This window comes from Haliotis asinina, chromosome 2, assembly GCF_037392515.1.
Source record: "Haliotis asinina isolate JCU_RB_2024 chromosome 2, JCU_Hal_asi_v2, whole genome shotgun sequence".
NCBI lineage: Eukaryota > Metazoa > Mollusca > Gastropoda > Lepetellida > Haliotidae > Haliotis > Haliotis asinina.
In genome coordinates, this window is record NC_090281.1 from 22,664,359 (window position 1) to 22,679,778 (window position 15,420).

At 40.1% G+C, this 15,420-nt stretch overlaps 1 protein-coding gene across 1 annotated transcript in view; it reads right to left on the bottom strand.

The window, feature by feature from the left end:
* The window catches only part of LOC137273405 (coiled-coil domain-containing protein 180-like), a 92,750-nt gene that overhangs the window by 8,792 nt on the left and 68,538 nt on the right, over positions 1–15,420 (bottom strand). Inside the window, exons 18-30 of the mRNA XM_067806065.1 lie at positions 12,970–13,232; positions 11,900–11,981; positions 11,291–11,384; positions 10,035–10,215; positions 9,393–9,539; positions 9,071–9,247; positions 8,591–8,774; positions 7,692–7,830; positions 6,162–6,261; positions 4,941–5,195; positions 2,881–3,028; positions 2,082–2,226; positions 1,602–1,762 (exon numbers count right to left, since the gene is read on the bottom strand). Coding sequence (XP_067662166.1) covers positions 1,602–1,762; positions 2,082–2,226; positions 2,881–3,028; positions 4,941–5,195; positions 6,162–6,261; positions 7,692–7,830; positions 8,591–8,774; positions 9,071–9,247; positions 9,393–9,539; positions 10,035–10,215; positions 11,291–11,384; positions 11,900–11,981; positions 12,970–13,232 — 2,076 coding nt within the window. The remainder of the gene's footprint in view (positions 1–1,601; positions 1,763–2,081; positions 2,227–2,880; positions 3,029–4,940; positions 5,196–6,161; positions 6,262–7,691; positions 7,831–8,590; positions 8,775–9,070; positions 9,248–9,392; positions 9,540–10,034; positions 10,216–11,290; positions 11,385–11,899; positions 11,982–12,969; positions 13,233–15,420) is intronic.

The following is a 15,420-nucleotide window of genomic DNA, read 5'->3' on the forward strand; positions in this document are numbered from 1 at the left end:
ACCATTGGTGGAACAGTGAGAATATCAAGGATCATTCTGGCCAAAACTGACCATCATTGAAAAAGTCAGAATATCAAGGATAATTCTGGCCTATACTGACCATCTGTGAAACAGTCAGAATGTCAAGGATCACTCTTGACCGAAATTGACCATCAGTGAAACAGTCAGAATGTCAAGGATCACTCTTGACCAAAACTGACCATCAATGAAACGGTCAGAATGTCAAGCATCATTCTGGCCAAAGCTGACCATTGGTGGAACAGTGAGAATATCAAGGATCATTCTGGCCAAAACTGACCATCATTGAAAAAGTCAGAATATCAAGGATAATTCTGGCCTATACTGACCATCTGTGAAACAGTCAGAATGTCAAGGATCACTCTTGACCGAAATTGACCATCAGTGAAACAGTCAGAATGTCAAGGATCACTCTTGACCAAAACTGACCATCAATGAAACGGTCAGAATGTCAAGGATCATTATGGCCAAAGCTGACCATTGGTGGAACAGTGAGAATATCAAGGATCATTCTGGCCAAAACTGACCATCATTGAAAAAGTCAGAATGTCAAGGATCACTCTTGACCGAAACTGACCATCAGTGGAACAGTCAGAATATCAAGGATCACTCTTGACCGAAACTGACCATCAGTGAAACAGTGGGAATGTCAAGGATTTCTCTGGAAGAAACTGTCCAACAATGAAACAGTCAGCACAGGCAGATCAAGGAATTTTCAAAGGGGGGTAGTTCAGGAGGTTCAAGTCCCCTTGGCTCTGCCAATGAAGAACATTACCTTCAAAGTGGTCTTTAGTTATTTTAAGTGTGTCTGTATGTGAGCTTGCATGTGTGCATGCATGTGTGCATGCATGTGTGTGAATGTGTGTGCATGTGTGGCTGTTGTTATGAGTATGTATTTTCGGTATATTTTGTTGTTAATAAAGTAATAATTATCACTGGGTCACAATATCCAAGGTTTTAGCGTTAGTTATTATGGGTCACATTTCCTACAGAGAATTACTTAAGCTGCACGCCTCTAAGGCAGTACTTTAGACTTATCTCCTTTTGAAATTAAATAAAAACATTATTCGAGGGCATTCCAGGGCATTGGCGATGGTTGTATGTGCTCGAACTTTTCGGAGATGACTGAATATGTATAGGCTAGTTGCTGTGTTGTGAGGGACATGGGCACATGTAACTGGAGTATACAATCGCTGCCAGCGCTTGATCATCATAGCCGCCGTCAGACCGCTCACTGTGTTACATTCTGCATAACTGATTCTCTCTCGCACTAAGACTTTGGTGAGTTTGCTATATTATATTTTGTGACCCACTGCCTTACATTTTGTCTTACTTGTATTGTATTTGAAATCAGTATTGTGAAATTTACTTGTGACTTTGTATACCTTGCTCTCGTTCCATACAAAATTTGAATGTTTAAGACTTGTCTTTGTTCTGTTTTGCTGGTTCACAGGGGATTTCTTACATCATTTGTCACAGCAAATTCTTAACCGTAACACTGTGTGTGGGTGAACCCCGGACTGACTATCAATGAATGAGTCATAATGTCAAATGAGACTACCAGTAATGTCAGAACAACTTACCTGTCTCTTGTTGAAGGCATCTAGTTTGTCTAGGAACTGACCATTCCTTTGTTTGTGGGCGTCCTCAGCCAACTGTATCTCCTCCTTTACAATGTCCGAGATGACCAGTCCTGGTACGTGAGAAATACTCTCTTCCAGTTGCTCCAGCTGGCTACGAAACTCTGAACATCACAATCAGAAGAAAATAAAAATACCTTTCTGTTGCTTTATCATTTCTGGGCAACATGTCAAACAGGTTTAATCAAAAACACATGTCTATGTTTGTTTGTCTACACTTGTCTACTGTCTATACTATACACTCCATTACCAAGGGTATGTCTCGAGTATTGTTCAAAAGATCATGTAAGTCACTAAAAAAATACCACAGAAAATATATGTGATGTCCTTCTGCTGAACTTAAAACATTAACAAAATATCTGTTCAGCCTTTTGTTCAAACAACACCTAAATATCCCAGAATCCAAGCCAACTGGTGTCCTACCCTGAAGACACTGGTTGTGGTACTCTGCCGTCTGCTTGAAGTAAGACTGGAGTTTCTGTACCAGGGTGTCAGCACACTGCTCAAATGTCTCCTGCAGCGCCTGTGGCCGAGTCACCATCCGGTTCCCTTTCTGGCGGTAGTACAGCTGAAACCAGTGGGGACATCACTATAGACGACACCCAGAGGACAATACAGCAACAATCCTAGCTGTACAAACATTAATTCAACTTCCAGATATGTTTGTTGTGTAACTTTACACTTGGCAGTATTCCAGCTATATGGTAGTAGTCTACGAATGGAGTTGGGACCAGACAATAAAATAACTGACATGAGCTGTGATCCGTGCATTTTGGATATGATGTTTGGGTATCTCAAGCTCATGAGCAAGGAAATCCTGTGGTAACTTAATGATGAGAAAGATGAAGCTTCTAAAGCAAAGCTAAAGTGGCAGGAGGGTCTCTTCCAATCAGGGACAGAAGGTTGTATGTTACCCAATGCTGATCCCTGGCCTTCTTTCTGTCATCTGCTATGAACTCTCACTGACTCTGTTGCCTATCTTTTCAACTGTATATGAAATACTAACCAGCTTAAGAAACAATTCAAGATGGGTCCTAAACTAAGATTAGACAAGTATTCCAAATATCATTAATGCCAGCTGTAGGCATTAAGACTTGCTATTAATAATAATAAATCTGGCGATCCTCGTTGAAACACATTGTCTGTACATTCTGTTTGCAATGTGGCTATTAAAATTCACATCTGACTCCACCCCCAACCCCCCACCCGACAGTGGCCTCACCTCTGCTGTAGTGAGCAGCCCATCAAGTGCCTCCCTCAACGTGTGTCTGATGATGTCCATGATGTTGGTGAGCTCTATCTCCTCTTCCTTCTCCCCGAACACCAGGTACTTCTTGTCAAACTTGGTGGACTTGCTGCTGCGTCTCAACCTGTAGCAGCACATGCATAGAGCAGTAAGGTCATCTGTTACATGTAGCGGCAGAAAAAGACTCTAAACCACAACACGGCCTGTATAACCATGGAGGACTAAGGACATATATTCAGCTGCAGACTGGAAACTGACATGGCTCAGTCACAAATATGTGTGAAAACCTGTACTGCAGGACTATATACAACTTATACAGTGTTCCCAGAAATTATTGAGAAAATCTTTGTTTTTTTTCTAATGATGCTAAGATTGGAAAAAGGGCTTTCACTATGCACTAAGCATACTAAATAAGGGAGACAACTCTTGAAGGCTTAGAAGGCAGCTCATTACGTCAAGAGTTATCTCCCTTGTCTGAGCAGACGGCTTCCTGTGTTGACATGGCAGAATTTACAGCAAGAGAGAAAAGAAAGCTCATTCTAGATGATTTTGAAAGGGGTGAGGCTGATGCTAAAGTGTTAGCTTGTAGACATGGTATTCCTCTGTCTACAGTATACAGAACTTTGAAGAATATTCAAACAGGAACCGGGATAGAGCACAAAGCAGGGGCAGGTCGGCCTAGGAAATTCAGTGTTGTGGATCGCCGAAGACTTGGGCAGATTGTGAGTAGGGGCAAATTGAAAAGTGTTGAGAACATCAGAAATGAAATGATTAGCAGAGGAAGTCCTCAGGTATGCAATGAAACAGTTAGGCAGGAATTACAGAGACTTAATAGGGTGAAAAAAACGTGGAATTCCCTCGCCGTTGATGAAAGATGCACAAAAGGAAAAACGTTTAAACTGGTGTCGGGCTCATGAAAATCAAGATTGGGATAATGTTTTCTTTTAGGATGAAAGTTCTGTTTGGCTTTTCCCTAACTGTGTGAAAATTTGGACCAAAGATACTGTCAAACCTATCTACCAGCGATCAAAACGTAGCCCGAAGTTTCACATGTGGGGTGGCATATCGGCTCGCAGAGTGACGCCATTGTGTGTTTTCACGGGAAACTTGACAAAAAAAAGATACGTTGACATTCTAAATGGTCACCTTCTTCCGACAGCACAAACATTGTATGAAGATGATTGGATTTTCCAGCATGAAAATGACCCAAAACACACTGCGCGCTACACAAAACAGTGGTTGTCGGGCGAAAATGTTCAAGTTTTAGACTGGCCCAGTTACAGCCCAGACATAAACCCAATTGAGAATGTGTGGGGAGTCATGAAGGACAGAATAAACCAAAAGGGACTGAGAAATATTGAAGATATGAAGGCCGAGGTGGTCCAATATTGGGATACCCTGTCACACGATTACCTACAAACTTTGATGGGTAGTGTGCCTAGGCGTATTCAGGCATGCATTGCTGAGCAAGGAGGTCTAACAAAGTACCAAAAGAAGACTGAGACTGTAAAAGGATGATGTTTTAACATGTTTATGTAAGTAAAACACCAGAAGTTAATGAACGTAATGAGTTACATGACGCAACATGATTCTCAATAATTTCTGGGAATACTATATTAGTCTGACAACAGCAAAGTACAATGAAATACTGCAGACCTGTTCTTCCCATTCATATTGCTGATCAATTCTATAATCTATCAATCCTTCATAGATATAAAACCACTATCCGTAATGGATCCTTGAACGGTTAATTCATATGGTTCCCTAGATTGGGAACTAGTGAAGGATTGCCATGATCCTGATAAAGAGGACAAAACAAACATATCTTCAAGGCAACCTTTAGTCATGTTTATGGAAGGTCAAATACTTGGTAAAACATTTGGCAATTTTGCAAAACAGCCATTTACATTCATCCCAACACAGAGTTTACAACATGGTAATTCTGTGCATGAACAATCTATCCATGTTGTCCATTACAAATTATAGACTGGAGTTAACAGCTACTACAATACAGTTTCGATGTGAACATGACTCACGCTGAGTGGACTCTCTTGACTGGAATATTCTGCTCCAAGACGATGGATCCCAGAGTTCCACGTCGACTCCCCGCTTTCTTCTCACCAATGGTGCTGAGCTTGTTGGAACTCTGGGACATGGATGACTTCTGCTTATCTCTGGCCAAGTCCTGGGTGACGCTTGTGGAAGTGGGCGGCATCATTGTTGTGGAAGGCGTCATCGTGTCACCGTCCAGCTCAGCATCCCCTCCAAAACGCATCTTGCTTTTCTGGCTTCTGTTGAAGACATCAGTAAAGCATTTACAACTTGTTCCACTTCTTTTCTCAAGGAGACCCAGTATGTTATTGTGTACCAGCCAATGTCTAGAACTTGGAAATATTTCATGCTAAGAAAAGTTCACATGGATTAAGAGAGTGTTATTATTACATAAGAATATCACATTACTCTCATTCTGTGACAACAACTGTACCTGTTTCTGGTAATAAATAGACATTGACTTTCACAGACTCAGATATCCAGATATTCATTACGATCAAACACTTTGATATACAATACTGTTCAATTTTAATGAAATTTGGTTCAGAAACATGGTCTCCTTGCTGTACAAAACACAGATGTTTTCAGGCCCCAATTAAATACACGTTTCTTCTTCTAAAGGAACAATAAAATGATATGAGGTGGTATGTTTGGCAATGTGGCATGTGGAGATAATTCAAGTCATTAATTATGGCAGTAAAAGACAATCAAAATATATGACACTGACTGTCTGGGTTCACACATTTGTACAACAGCATTTCATCAGTACAAGCCACAGAATATTTTGACACTTGCTCTGGATCTAAATTTTTACTGTCATAAAAGGACTTCAATAAGAAGTCATCATCAGTTACTGCAGGGACACTGCAGCCAGATGCAGATCAGTTATCCAGCTAGACTCAGATATCCAGACAGTCAGTTATCCAGTCAGACTCAGATATCCAGACAGTTGGTTATCCAGCCAGATGCAGATATCCTGACAGTCAGTTATCCAGAAGGTCAGTTGTCCAGCCAGACTCAGATATCCAGACTGCCAGTTATCTAGGCAGATTCAGACATCCAGACAGTCAGTTATCAAGTCAGACATGAAAGGTGTCTGGATAATCAAGTACTTAGCCCTGTCCTAAACATGGCTCATTATCATGTGATCTGACACCATATAGTTATTACATAAACGACAAACATAACTGAAACAAAGCACTGACTTGAGAATGCTCTTGATTACTCCAACAGAAGGATCTTCTGATGGCTGTTTGCCAGGTTTGCTGACTGCTGTCACATCGTATGAGAAGCCTACTCGAGCAGCTGCAACAGGACCAATAAACACTCATGAACATTCTCCTCTACAGTAGAAACTGAGTGGATAACCAAGTCAACAACAGACAAACTAGTGACCGAAATCATGAGCAACCATCAACGTCATGAGCAGATGTTATCATCAAGGTGACCAAGTCTGACACAGGATCAATGGCCTAGTACAACAAATATCCATTGCTGGGTACATATTCTAACCTACCAAGGAAAGCTGAGTTCCAAAGTGAAATGTACATTGCTAATAAACGTAAAGAGAAGTTATTCTTAAATGTAAATGAAAAACATTGTGGCATATCGTTTAATATTTGTTGCAGTTAAATATGTTAGCACTCTTGGAACTAAATCATGTCAGCCTACAAGAAGCTCACACAAACCAGAGGTCAAGATTATCAACAACAATCACCCAAGTGGTATATTTATGACCAACTGATTCTTGATATAGTCAGCCACAACAGTTATGCCTGTGAATCTCCCACAGAAACCTTGCAAAACCATCAGTCCCTTTGGTTAGTTACTTAACATCCCAGCCAGCAACATTACAGCTACATGATGTTGTAATCCAGTGACTGATATCATGAGCAACAATCTACACCCCCAAGACTGACCACTAATCCACTGCCACCATAGGTTACTGGGGACACCCTTCTGGATCTGCCTATGGGACATGTCCTCATCTAAAATCCCAAGAGCTATTAAGTTCATATAACGAAATAAAACAAAATAAATTGGCTTCAGTTGCCAAAACAAAACAGAAAAACAAATAAACAAAAATCAAACAAAAGAATATGAAGAACCAAAAAGTTACAGAAAACACTTATATACCAATCAGTACTACTGCAGCTGAAGAGGCAAAAGTTGGATGGCGTTTTTTTCTGCGAAATCCTGACATCAACGAAGAAAGGAAATACAAGCTCACAAATAACCAAAGAAAATAATGAGTGAGAAATTTCACAGAAATAAGTTTAAAAACCCACACCTTTGGTTTTGATTTTGGTTGGTCAAAAGATACATATTTAAACTGTAAACTGAACATTGTACAAAATTTGAAACCTTCAAAGGATTGGATTGAAGTGAACGAAAGCGTAATAAATCCTCATGGATGCTTTCATTGAAAGTAACATTCTGTGTTTGTTTCATGCCAAAGACTCAGCAATAATCAACCTCTACACTGATAGTGTGTAAATAATCAGATCTGAACCAGACAAATCAGTGATTGATATTATGGCCACAGCCCTGCCTGATTGGGTCACATGGCATGCAACCAGTCATGCAATGTGCATCCAGTCAGTAAAGTTATCTCGTAACAAGCAGAGGTTGCTATGGTAAAGGTCAACCTTCTTAATAAGACATCACCCACAGCTAATGGATGCATCTATCACTGAAGCCACTGTACCCTCAGCCCTTTGTCACTCTACACTCACCTGTGGCTGGATTACCCTGCAGTGTTGCTGATGGGGGTCGGGCTGGCCCCTCCTTCATACAGTTCAAGTACACACAGCGTGCATGGAAAGCTTCCATGAGGGTTTTAAGGCTGTCATTCAGCTGACTGGATGTGATTTGCTAGGAAACAGAGTGAGTGAGTTTAGTTTTACACCATATATACAATATTCTGTTAGTATCACTGCAGGGTACACCGTAAAATGGGCTTCACGCACTGTGACCATGTGGGGAGTCGAACCAGGGTCTTTAGTGTGATGATTGAACCCCTTACCCACTAGGCTACCCACCGCCCCACAGAAATCAGAAGATGGAAACTTGATCAGTTTAACAGGGCTCCTGCCTCTTCCCCACTGTTTGCTCACATATCATCATTCACATCAGCTTTGGATGGTTTTGGTCAGATAGTCAAAGTATTTTTACGTTTTGGACAATTTCCAAAGGTGATGGATTTGTAATATTTTCTTGTACAGCGCAAATCTAAGGAAACCACAAGGGATTCACATATTCTACTATCATTCATATAGAGGAAGGAGACAAGCATAGTAGGCATGAGTCAGGATAAGAAAAAACGACCATTTTCATAATCAGGATTTCATACAGTCATTTTTTCACATATTTTTACAGTTCTATTCATTCTTAAAAAACATATATTTTCAGTAGTGGTCATTGACATTTTATATCTCAAATGAACGTATCCTTCGGCCAGTGAGTCAGCATCTCAAATAGAAGCAATTCCTGGTAGGTGAAAGTCAAGGTCAAGGTCAAGGTTAAGAACAGTCAAGCTAACCTTCAGGTGAGGTTAAATTTTATGTCTGTTTTTGTTAGGTTACCTACATTCATCTTCCCTGAGATCAAGGTCATTCATACAATTCAGACTCACCTCCTTGTCAAGGTTGGGTTTCTCACATGCATCTATCCTGCGGTCAAGGTCATTCAGGTGCTGCATCAGTCGCTGTGCCTGGGAGTTACTGTTAGCCACTTCAGCCTTGATTTTCACCTGGGTGTTTGTCAGCCATCTTGCAATCTTCTCCATGAAGATCAGGTCAAACATGTGACTCTTGAACCTGTGGATATCACATGCACCATCGGTACAAGATAAATCAATCAGAATATGAACTGTGGCTATGGACAACTGGAGAGTACTTCGCTATCTGCCATTCAAGAAGCAGTCCATATTGGGATGGCTAGATCTGATCTTCAGTAACCCATATTCATTATAAAAGGTGACTAATTAGCTCATATGGTCAGACTTGCTGACTTTTTTACAACAAGTTTAATGGATGATGTGTGTCGCTCAAAAGACTGTGTCGTCAGGTGAGGTGAAATGCTCATATCATCAGTCGCTTGTTGCAGTTCCCACCTGTCCTCAAACTCTATGGCAACTTTAGTGGCCTGCTCCAGTCTTTTGGACTCCATTCCTTCCAAGTCAGACATTATGGAACCTTCTGATGTATCAATCTTCTGTGACATCTTCTCCAGTTTCTTCCGATACTCCTCGATCTCATCTGGGCAGAAGTTGCCTCCATCTGAGAACACCCTGCAATAACACACAAACATAGGTCAAGAAATAATAACAACCTGATCATATATCTAGGAATGAGGATGTCACATCTAGGACGCTCCTATTCTTCCCTACATTCTGTAAGTTCATTCACTGACAATGTCTACTTGGTTCTACTCACTTGAAGGACTTGATGAACCTGGCATTAGACTCGCGGAGCATCTGAAGCGTCTCATCAAGGTGCTGGCGGAACTGCCGAAGTGATGTGCGAATCACAGCCATAAACTTGTCCAGTTCCACACTCAGCTGGTTCTGTAAAGCTACCAGCCTGAAGAGAGAGAGAGTAAGTTTAGCAGGTCCAATTTAGTTGTGACATAGAGTTTCTCCAGAAAATTTCACAGATTTGTTTATTATACATGATGTAATTGTTGCCACATCTCAACCACACAGATTAGTTGAGTTGAGTTGAGTTGAGTTGGGCTTTACGTCACATTGGCGTTATTCCAGACATATAGTGACGAGATCAAGTTTGCATTTATTAGTATTCTAAGTCCATGGTCCAAAACAGTTTTGTTTCAAAAACATATATTTTCATTTCACTACCATTTAAAAACAGAAACATATACCATTTAAAACACACATACAGATTACCTGCCAGCTAGTCAGCTAATGATGTTACACACCAAATATCCTTAAGGAACATATATTCCGTTATTCCTAAAATCTCTATACCTTTCCTCAACCAGCTCAAATTTGACATTTCATTTGCAGAAATGAAAGAGAACATATAAGCCTATGATGATACTCCATTATTCCATTCTACCTTGAAGATTTGGTTGCATTGATAAAGATGATTTCCAGAGCTTCTATATCCTCACGGAACTTCTGAGCAAGCTTGTTGTGTTCATTACTCATGCCGTTGAATCGATGGCGGAGCTCAGACAGAGCCTGCTGGATGCCCTTACAGTGACGAGTGACACGTTCTGAGTGCATCACTAGCTCAGCTGTAACACAGAAGGGATGACTTCACTGGCTACCTACTCTTCTGCATCCTTGATATGATATATGTTCCGATAAATCTTCACTATACCCTGGATGCATCTATGGATGATTTTATTACCCACCTTGACTGGCTTTTTATCCCATCAGGTGTCTATGCTGGGAAGGTGACTGTACCATTCACAACTCCTTTTCTTAATTTATCTAACCGACTAAACGTGGCAACACAAATGATGCAGAGGTATTTCCAAAGACGTAGAATGAGATGTTGCATAAAGTATTCATCACCACCCTCTCCTTTCATATCCCAAAAGAATTTTACTTGTCGCCCAACTGATAATAGATGTCATATGCGAAAATACAACCCTGTTAGTCTGATAATGGTTTAAGTATCTACACCAAAAGGTCTCTCACTGCAATGATCAACAAGCTGTTATTCTCACAGGGGCTTTCCATGCTAAAAACTGCCAAGGTATGTACTGTCACTAATGGCGTCCTAGCACTATATAAAGGGATCGAGGATGACTCTTCTGTAACTACATGGAAAGGGTTTCCATGACAGTCATGGAGACAATAATTGTTCTGACAGCTACAAAGACAATGATTGTTCTGTCAAAATACACAAACAACAGTTCTTCTGACAACTACAGAGACAATGATTGTTCTGACAAATACACAAACAACAGTTCTTCTGGCAAGTACAAAGACAATGATTGTTCTGACAAATACACAAACAACAGTTCTTCTGACAACTACAAAGACAATGATTGTTCTGACAACTACACAATGATTCTTCTTACAACTACAAAGACAATTCTTGTTCTGACTGCACAAACAATGATTGTTCTGACAACTGCACAAACAATGATTCTTCTGAAACTTGTTTTAAAATACAAGCAAGCATTAATACAACGAGTAGTGGTGGCAGTCAGCGTGTTAAGGTTTAGTCGTGGGCCCGTTATTTGAATCTAGGGACCCTAAGACTTTGTTTTTTAAACACTTAGACTCCTTGACTTTAATGACTCCTTGACATTAATGCATAATTCTAAAATGCAGATATGTGTATCCTACAGTATATACCTGCTCTGACATTGTGGACATCAAACTCAGCCCGCCGGGCTCGGGGCTGGTGCAGATGGAGGCGGAGATCAAGCTCACTGTTCAGCTCCTCACACTGATGGATACAAAGACAGCAATTTAATACCCAACAAATGGAGTACAGTACCCCAACATGTGCATGACTGGTCACAGTGAAACAGGAGTAGATGAAGCCTTCATAAAGATCTGTTGTTTGTCACTTCCTTTTGGTCTAGGATACTTCCCATTAGGATAGACTGTCAATATATAAGGAGTAAAAGCTGCACATCAGGTTTTGATTCAACACTCAGATATATTCCAGTAAGTACAGCATTTTGTTCATTATCAGTACCAGAAAAAACAACTGTTGACACTGAGTATAATAAGATACATTCACGTTCCATGAAGTCTAATGCCAACCATAGGTATGGGAACATTTTTTAACCTTCAAAAGGCAAGACACTACAACCTGAGTGATGAAATCAAATATCCTGACTATCTTGAGTGTGTTTTACGCTGCTTTAAGCAATATTCCATAACATTAAGAGGGTAACAAAGCTTTGTTATGGTTGGACAGATCCAGAGGACAGAAAACTTTGTGACAAAGTGTACCTTTGCCACGACGACACTGCTGGCTCGCTCTGCAGCCTGGGTCATCCAGTCCTCCAGGTGGTTGAGGAAGCTCATCCTCATCCTGCAAGAAACCACTGCACAGTGAAGACACAATGGAAAACTGTTGTGCAGACATGACAGATGCCCATGTTTAATCATTCATCAAACAAGGTTCATTCTAGTTACCAAAAGAACAGTCCTTCAGTAAGAATGCAATGAAGGTATAAATAAAAAAAGCTGTATCAGACAATTGTTGCATCCTCAAAACAACATTGTAAGAATATAAACATGTTTGAATATGCTAAACAATGTACAATTCCCGAATCAATTCCTGAAGCGTTTGAAAATGTGATTAGGCTTTAGAATTTCTAAGAACCTAGATCACTAAAATTTTAGAAACAGGACTTTTATGCAGCTTCAGTAAATAGTGAACATTAGTGGTAAGAGTTGTCTCCCTTCAATCATGATGCAAAGCTACATGTGAATTGGTTCCCTAACCATACTAATCTATGATTTATGGTCTCTAAGTACAGCCACATGTCCATATCTTCACACAGAAATCTACTGACAATAACGTCAAATGACAAGGTTAAAAGTTGCCTCTGTTCACCAAGCAAAAAATGGGTATGCGGCCCGATTTTTCAAAACAAACAAGTTTTTAATCAAATCTCAAACTGAGTTTAACACTTTGAAACAGCTGGATTCTTACCTCAACCGCATTTTTGAAATATAAAAATCTAAACAACTTAAGTAATCTATCCACAAAACTCAAGACAGGAGACCCCAGCCAAGTCTCAGGCCGTCTGTTCATTTGTTCTTGCTTTTATGGTTGACTGGTTCACTTTATACTCATCATATTACAGCAGCTGAAAATATACAAGTCTAGACCAGACAATTGAGTGATTGATATAAAGAGTCACAGCGAGGTGTAAGATGATCCCCGATTGGATGTCAAGGGATAAAAAGGTACCCAGCCAAAACTGGTTTTAAATTTTGGGAGTATTATTCTGCGTCAAATACATGGGCTAGCTGATTTATTAAGAACTGGTGAATTACAAAAATGTTCTTACTTTTTTCTAATTTCTATGAGCAGAGAGGAGGAAATGTCGACACTCTTGATGTACTCAGGCATGTTGTCATCATCAGACTGTTCCTCTGTCATGAAGGCCGGGATCAGCGACCTCTTAGTGGGTGTGGCCGGCACTGACTTTGGGCTGGCCTCACTGTCCACAGGTATCCCATGTTCCCCAGCGACTGTCAGCACGTAGAAGGTGGTTCCTCGCTCTGTGGAGAGTACTTCACTGACAGCAAGAGGCAGCTGACTGGAAGACTTCTGGAAATAACAGTGCATAACCTAAAAAATAGTCACACAATATCGGCCAACATACACAAACTCTATGTGTGAACTAACAGTTTACCATGCGTTATGAGGGCAACACAAACAAAAATTGCTATGAACATAAAATGAAAAGATACCCAGTGATCAACAGCATAAGCATCGATCTATACAACTGGGATGAGATAATGTGTGTCAACCAAGCCAGTGTGTGACCACCCGATCCCGTTAGTTGCCTTTAACGACAAGTATGGGTTACTGAAGATCAGTTCTAACCCAGATTTTCAAGGGTCCCCAGCGGTCTTAAAGACATACATGTATGTATGACCAAGCGAAACTGTCATGGGTTGCCAGCTGTCATAAAGATATACATGTAAGTAAGTCCTTGCATCAGTTAACAAGAACAAACATAACAGCAGCTACAAGCTCCATTTGCCATAACTGAGCAAGTTGAACCAAACTAATGGTCATGATTCCCAAACACCCCAAAACACCCCCAAACACCCCCAAAACACCCCTATGGTCTACACTATACCAAAACAATCCCCATAACTTTTGCCTTGAATAAACTCTTGTTACGTAAGTATCTTCCTTGGTATCCTTAAAGCTATAGTTCTTTAGATGCAGAAAACATTCGTTCAGTAATTCATATTTTTGTTTTTCCCACTGCAAAGACATTATCAGCAGCAGATAGCGGCTCCCAGCCAATCCGGACTGTTGGTATGAAAGGCTATCAAAACTTTTGAGCCTAAAATACTTCTGATATATGCAGGATAAAAATAATGATAGCAAATGACAGCAGTCTGAGAACTGAGTCCCATTAGATGTTCATACTGCTGTCAACTGCTCTTCAATGGGCTGCCAGGACCCCAAACTTTGTGATTGCTCTGTACTCAAGTTTATCCATTTCTGCTGTTCCAATACTACATGTGATTAGATGTCATGTGACCAGAAACTAGTGTCATGTGCATGTCAGTATTACCAGTGACCATATTATATGGTCTGTGATATTACGCTATGTGAATGATATAAAGCAATCTTCAGTATTATATAGTTACTTTTATAATCCACATATCAGAAGTATTTCAGGCTTAAAATTTTTTATAGTCCCTGGTACTGTATGTGCTTATAGAAAGTGTCTATTATATATGTGTACTCGTGTTTGAACAGAAATCTGTATGATATGTTCATTGAACTTTCATTCCTACTCACCACACAATCCTTGGTCTGTTTATAGATAATGGCTTGAGTTTATGGTGTGATTGATATCTGTACAAAGTTTCATTAAGAAATATAGCATGTTCTCTGAGATCAAGCAACAAAGGGTAATCAGTGACCGGACAGATGGACAGATGGACAGTCCTATATCTATCTCACACTTTGTCACTGGGGATAATAATCATTATGCACAATGTTTGTATATAAATTTACAATTGTGGGCATTCAACACTGGACATGGGTCCTTTATGTGACACAGTGGAGGGTTACCACCATCACCATATGAAATACACTACGAACTTGTGTGATGCCTCAGGCGTAGAACTGATGATGATTTGCTTGTTTGAAACATCCTTAGTAATAAAATGAAAACTACTGACATGACAGTCTGAACAGTATGGTTGTAGCTTAAAACTAGACCATTAGCCGGTGGCCATCACAAATTCCTGTAACCTTGTATATACATATTTGATGATTTACCATTGGTTAAACATTACAAGGTATTTTATCATAACCTGGTCCAGTGAAGCTTATGTGAACAGCTCTGACTGTTTTGACTGTATTTGTTACCTAAACAATTGCTATCATATAAAACTAAAGGTAGATGCTTCAACTGAATAAATGTGAAATCATTCTGACATCCATGGTTATTCGATTACAGATTCCTGTAAAGGATTAGATGTGAATATTTCATTGTATACAAGGAAAGAACAGAATAAGTGTTACCTTCCATTACTTGCCATTTGCCTTGCCATACAATCCAGAAACTCGCACAACTGGGCAATGAAAGTGTGGTACACCTTGAAATGATTCTTTAGAAGTCTGTGTAAAAGACTTCTTTGTCAACTAGACTATTTCTGGCTCTCACCATATTCAACAGATTTTAGTGTTATTATCTGGACCATTTCGAGCTGGACATAATAGAATCTGACTTTGGTTTCAGACTAGTGGTTAAGGTTGCAGACTA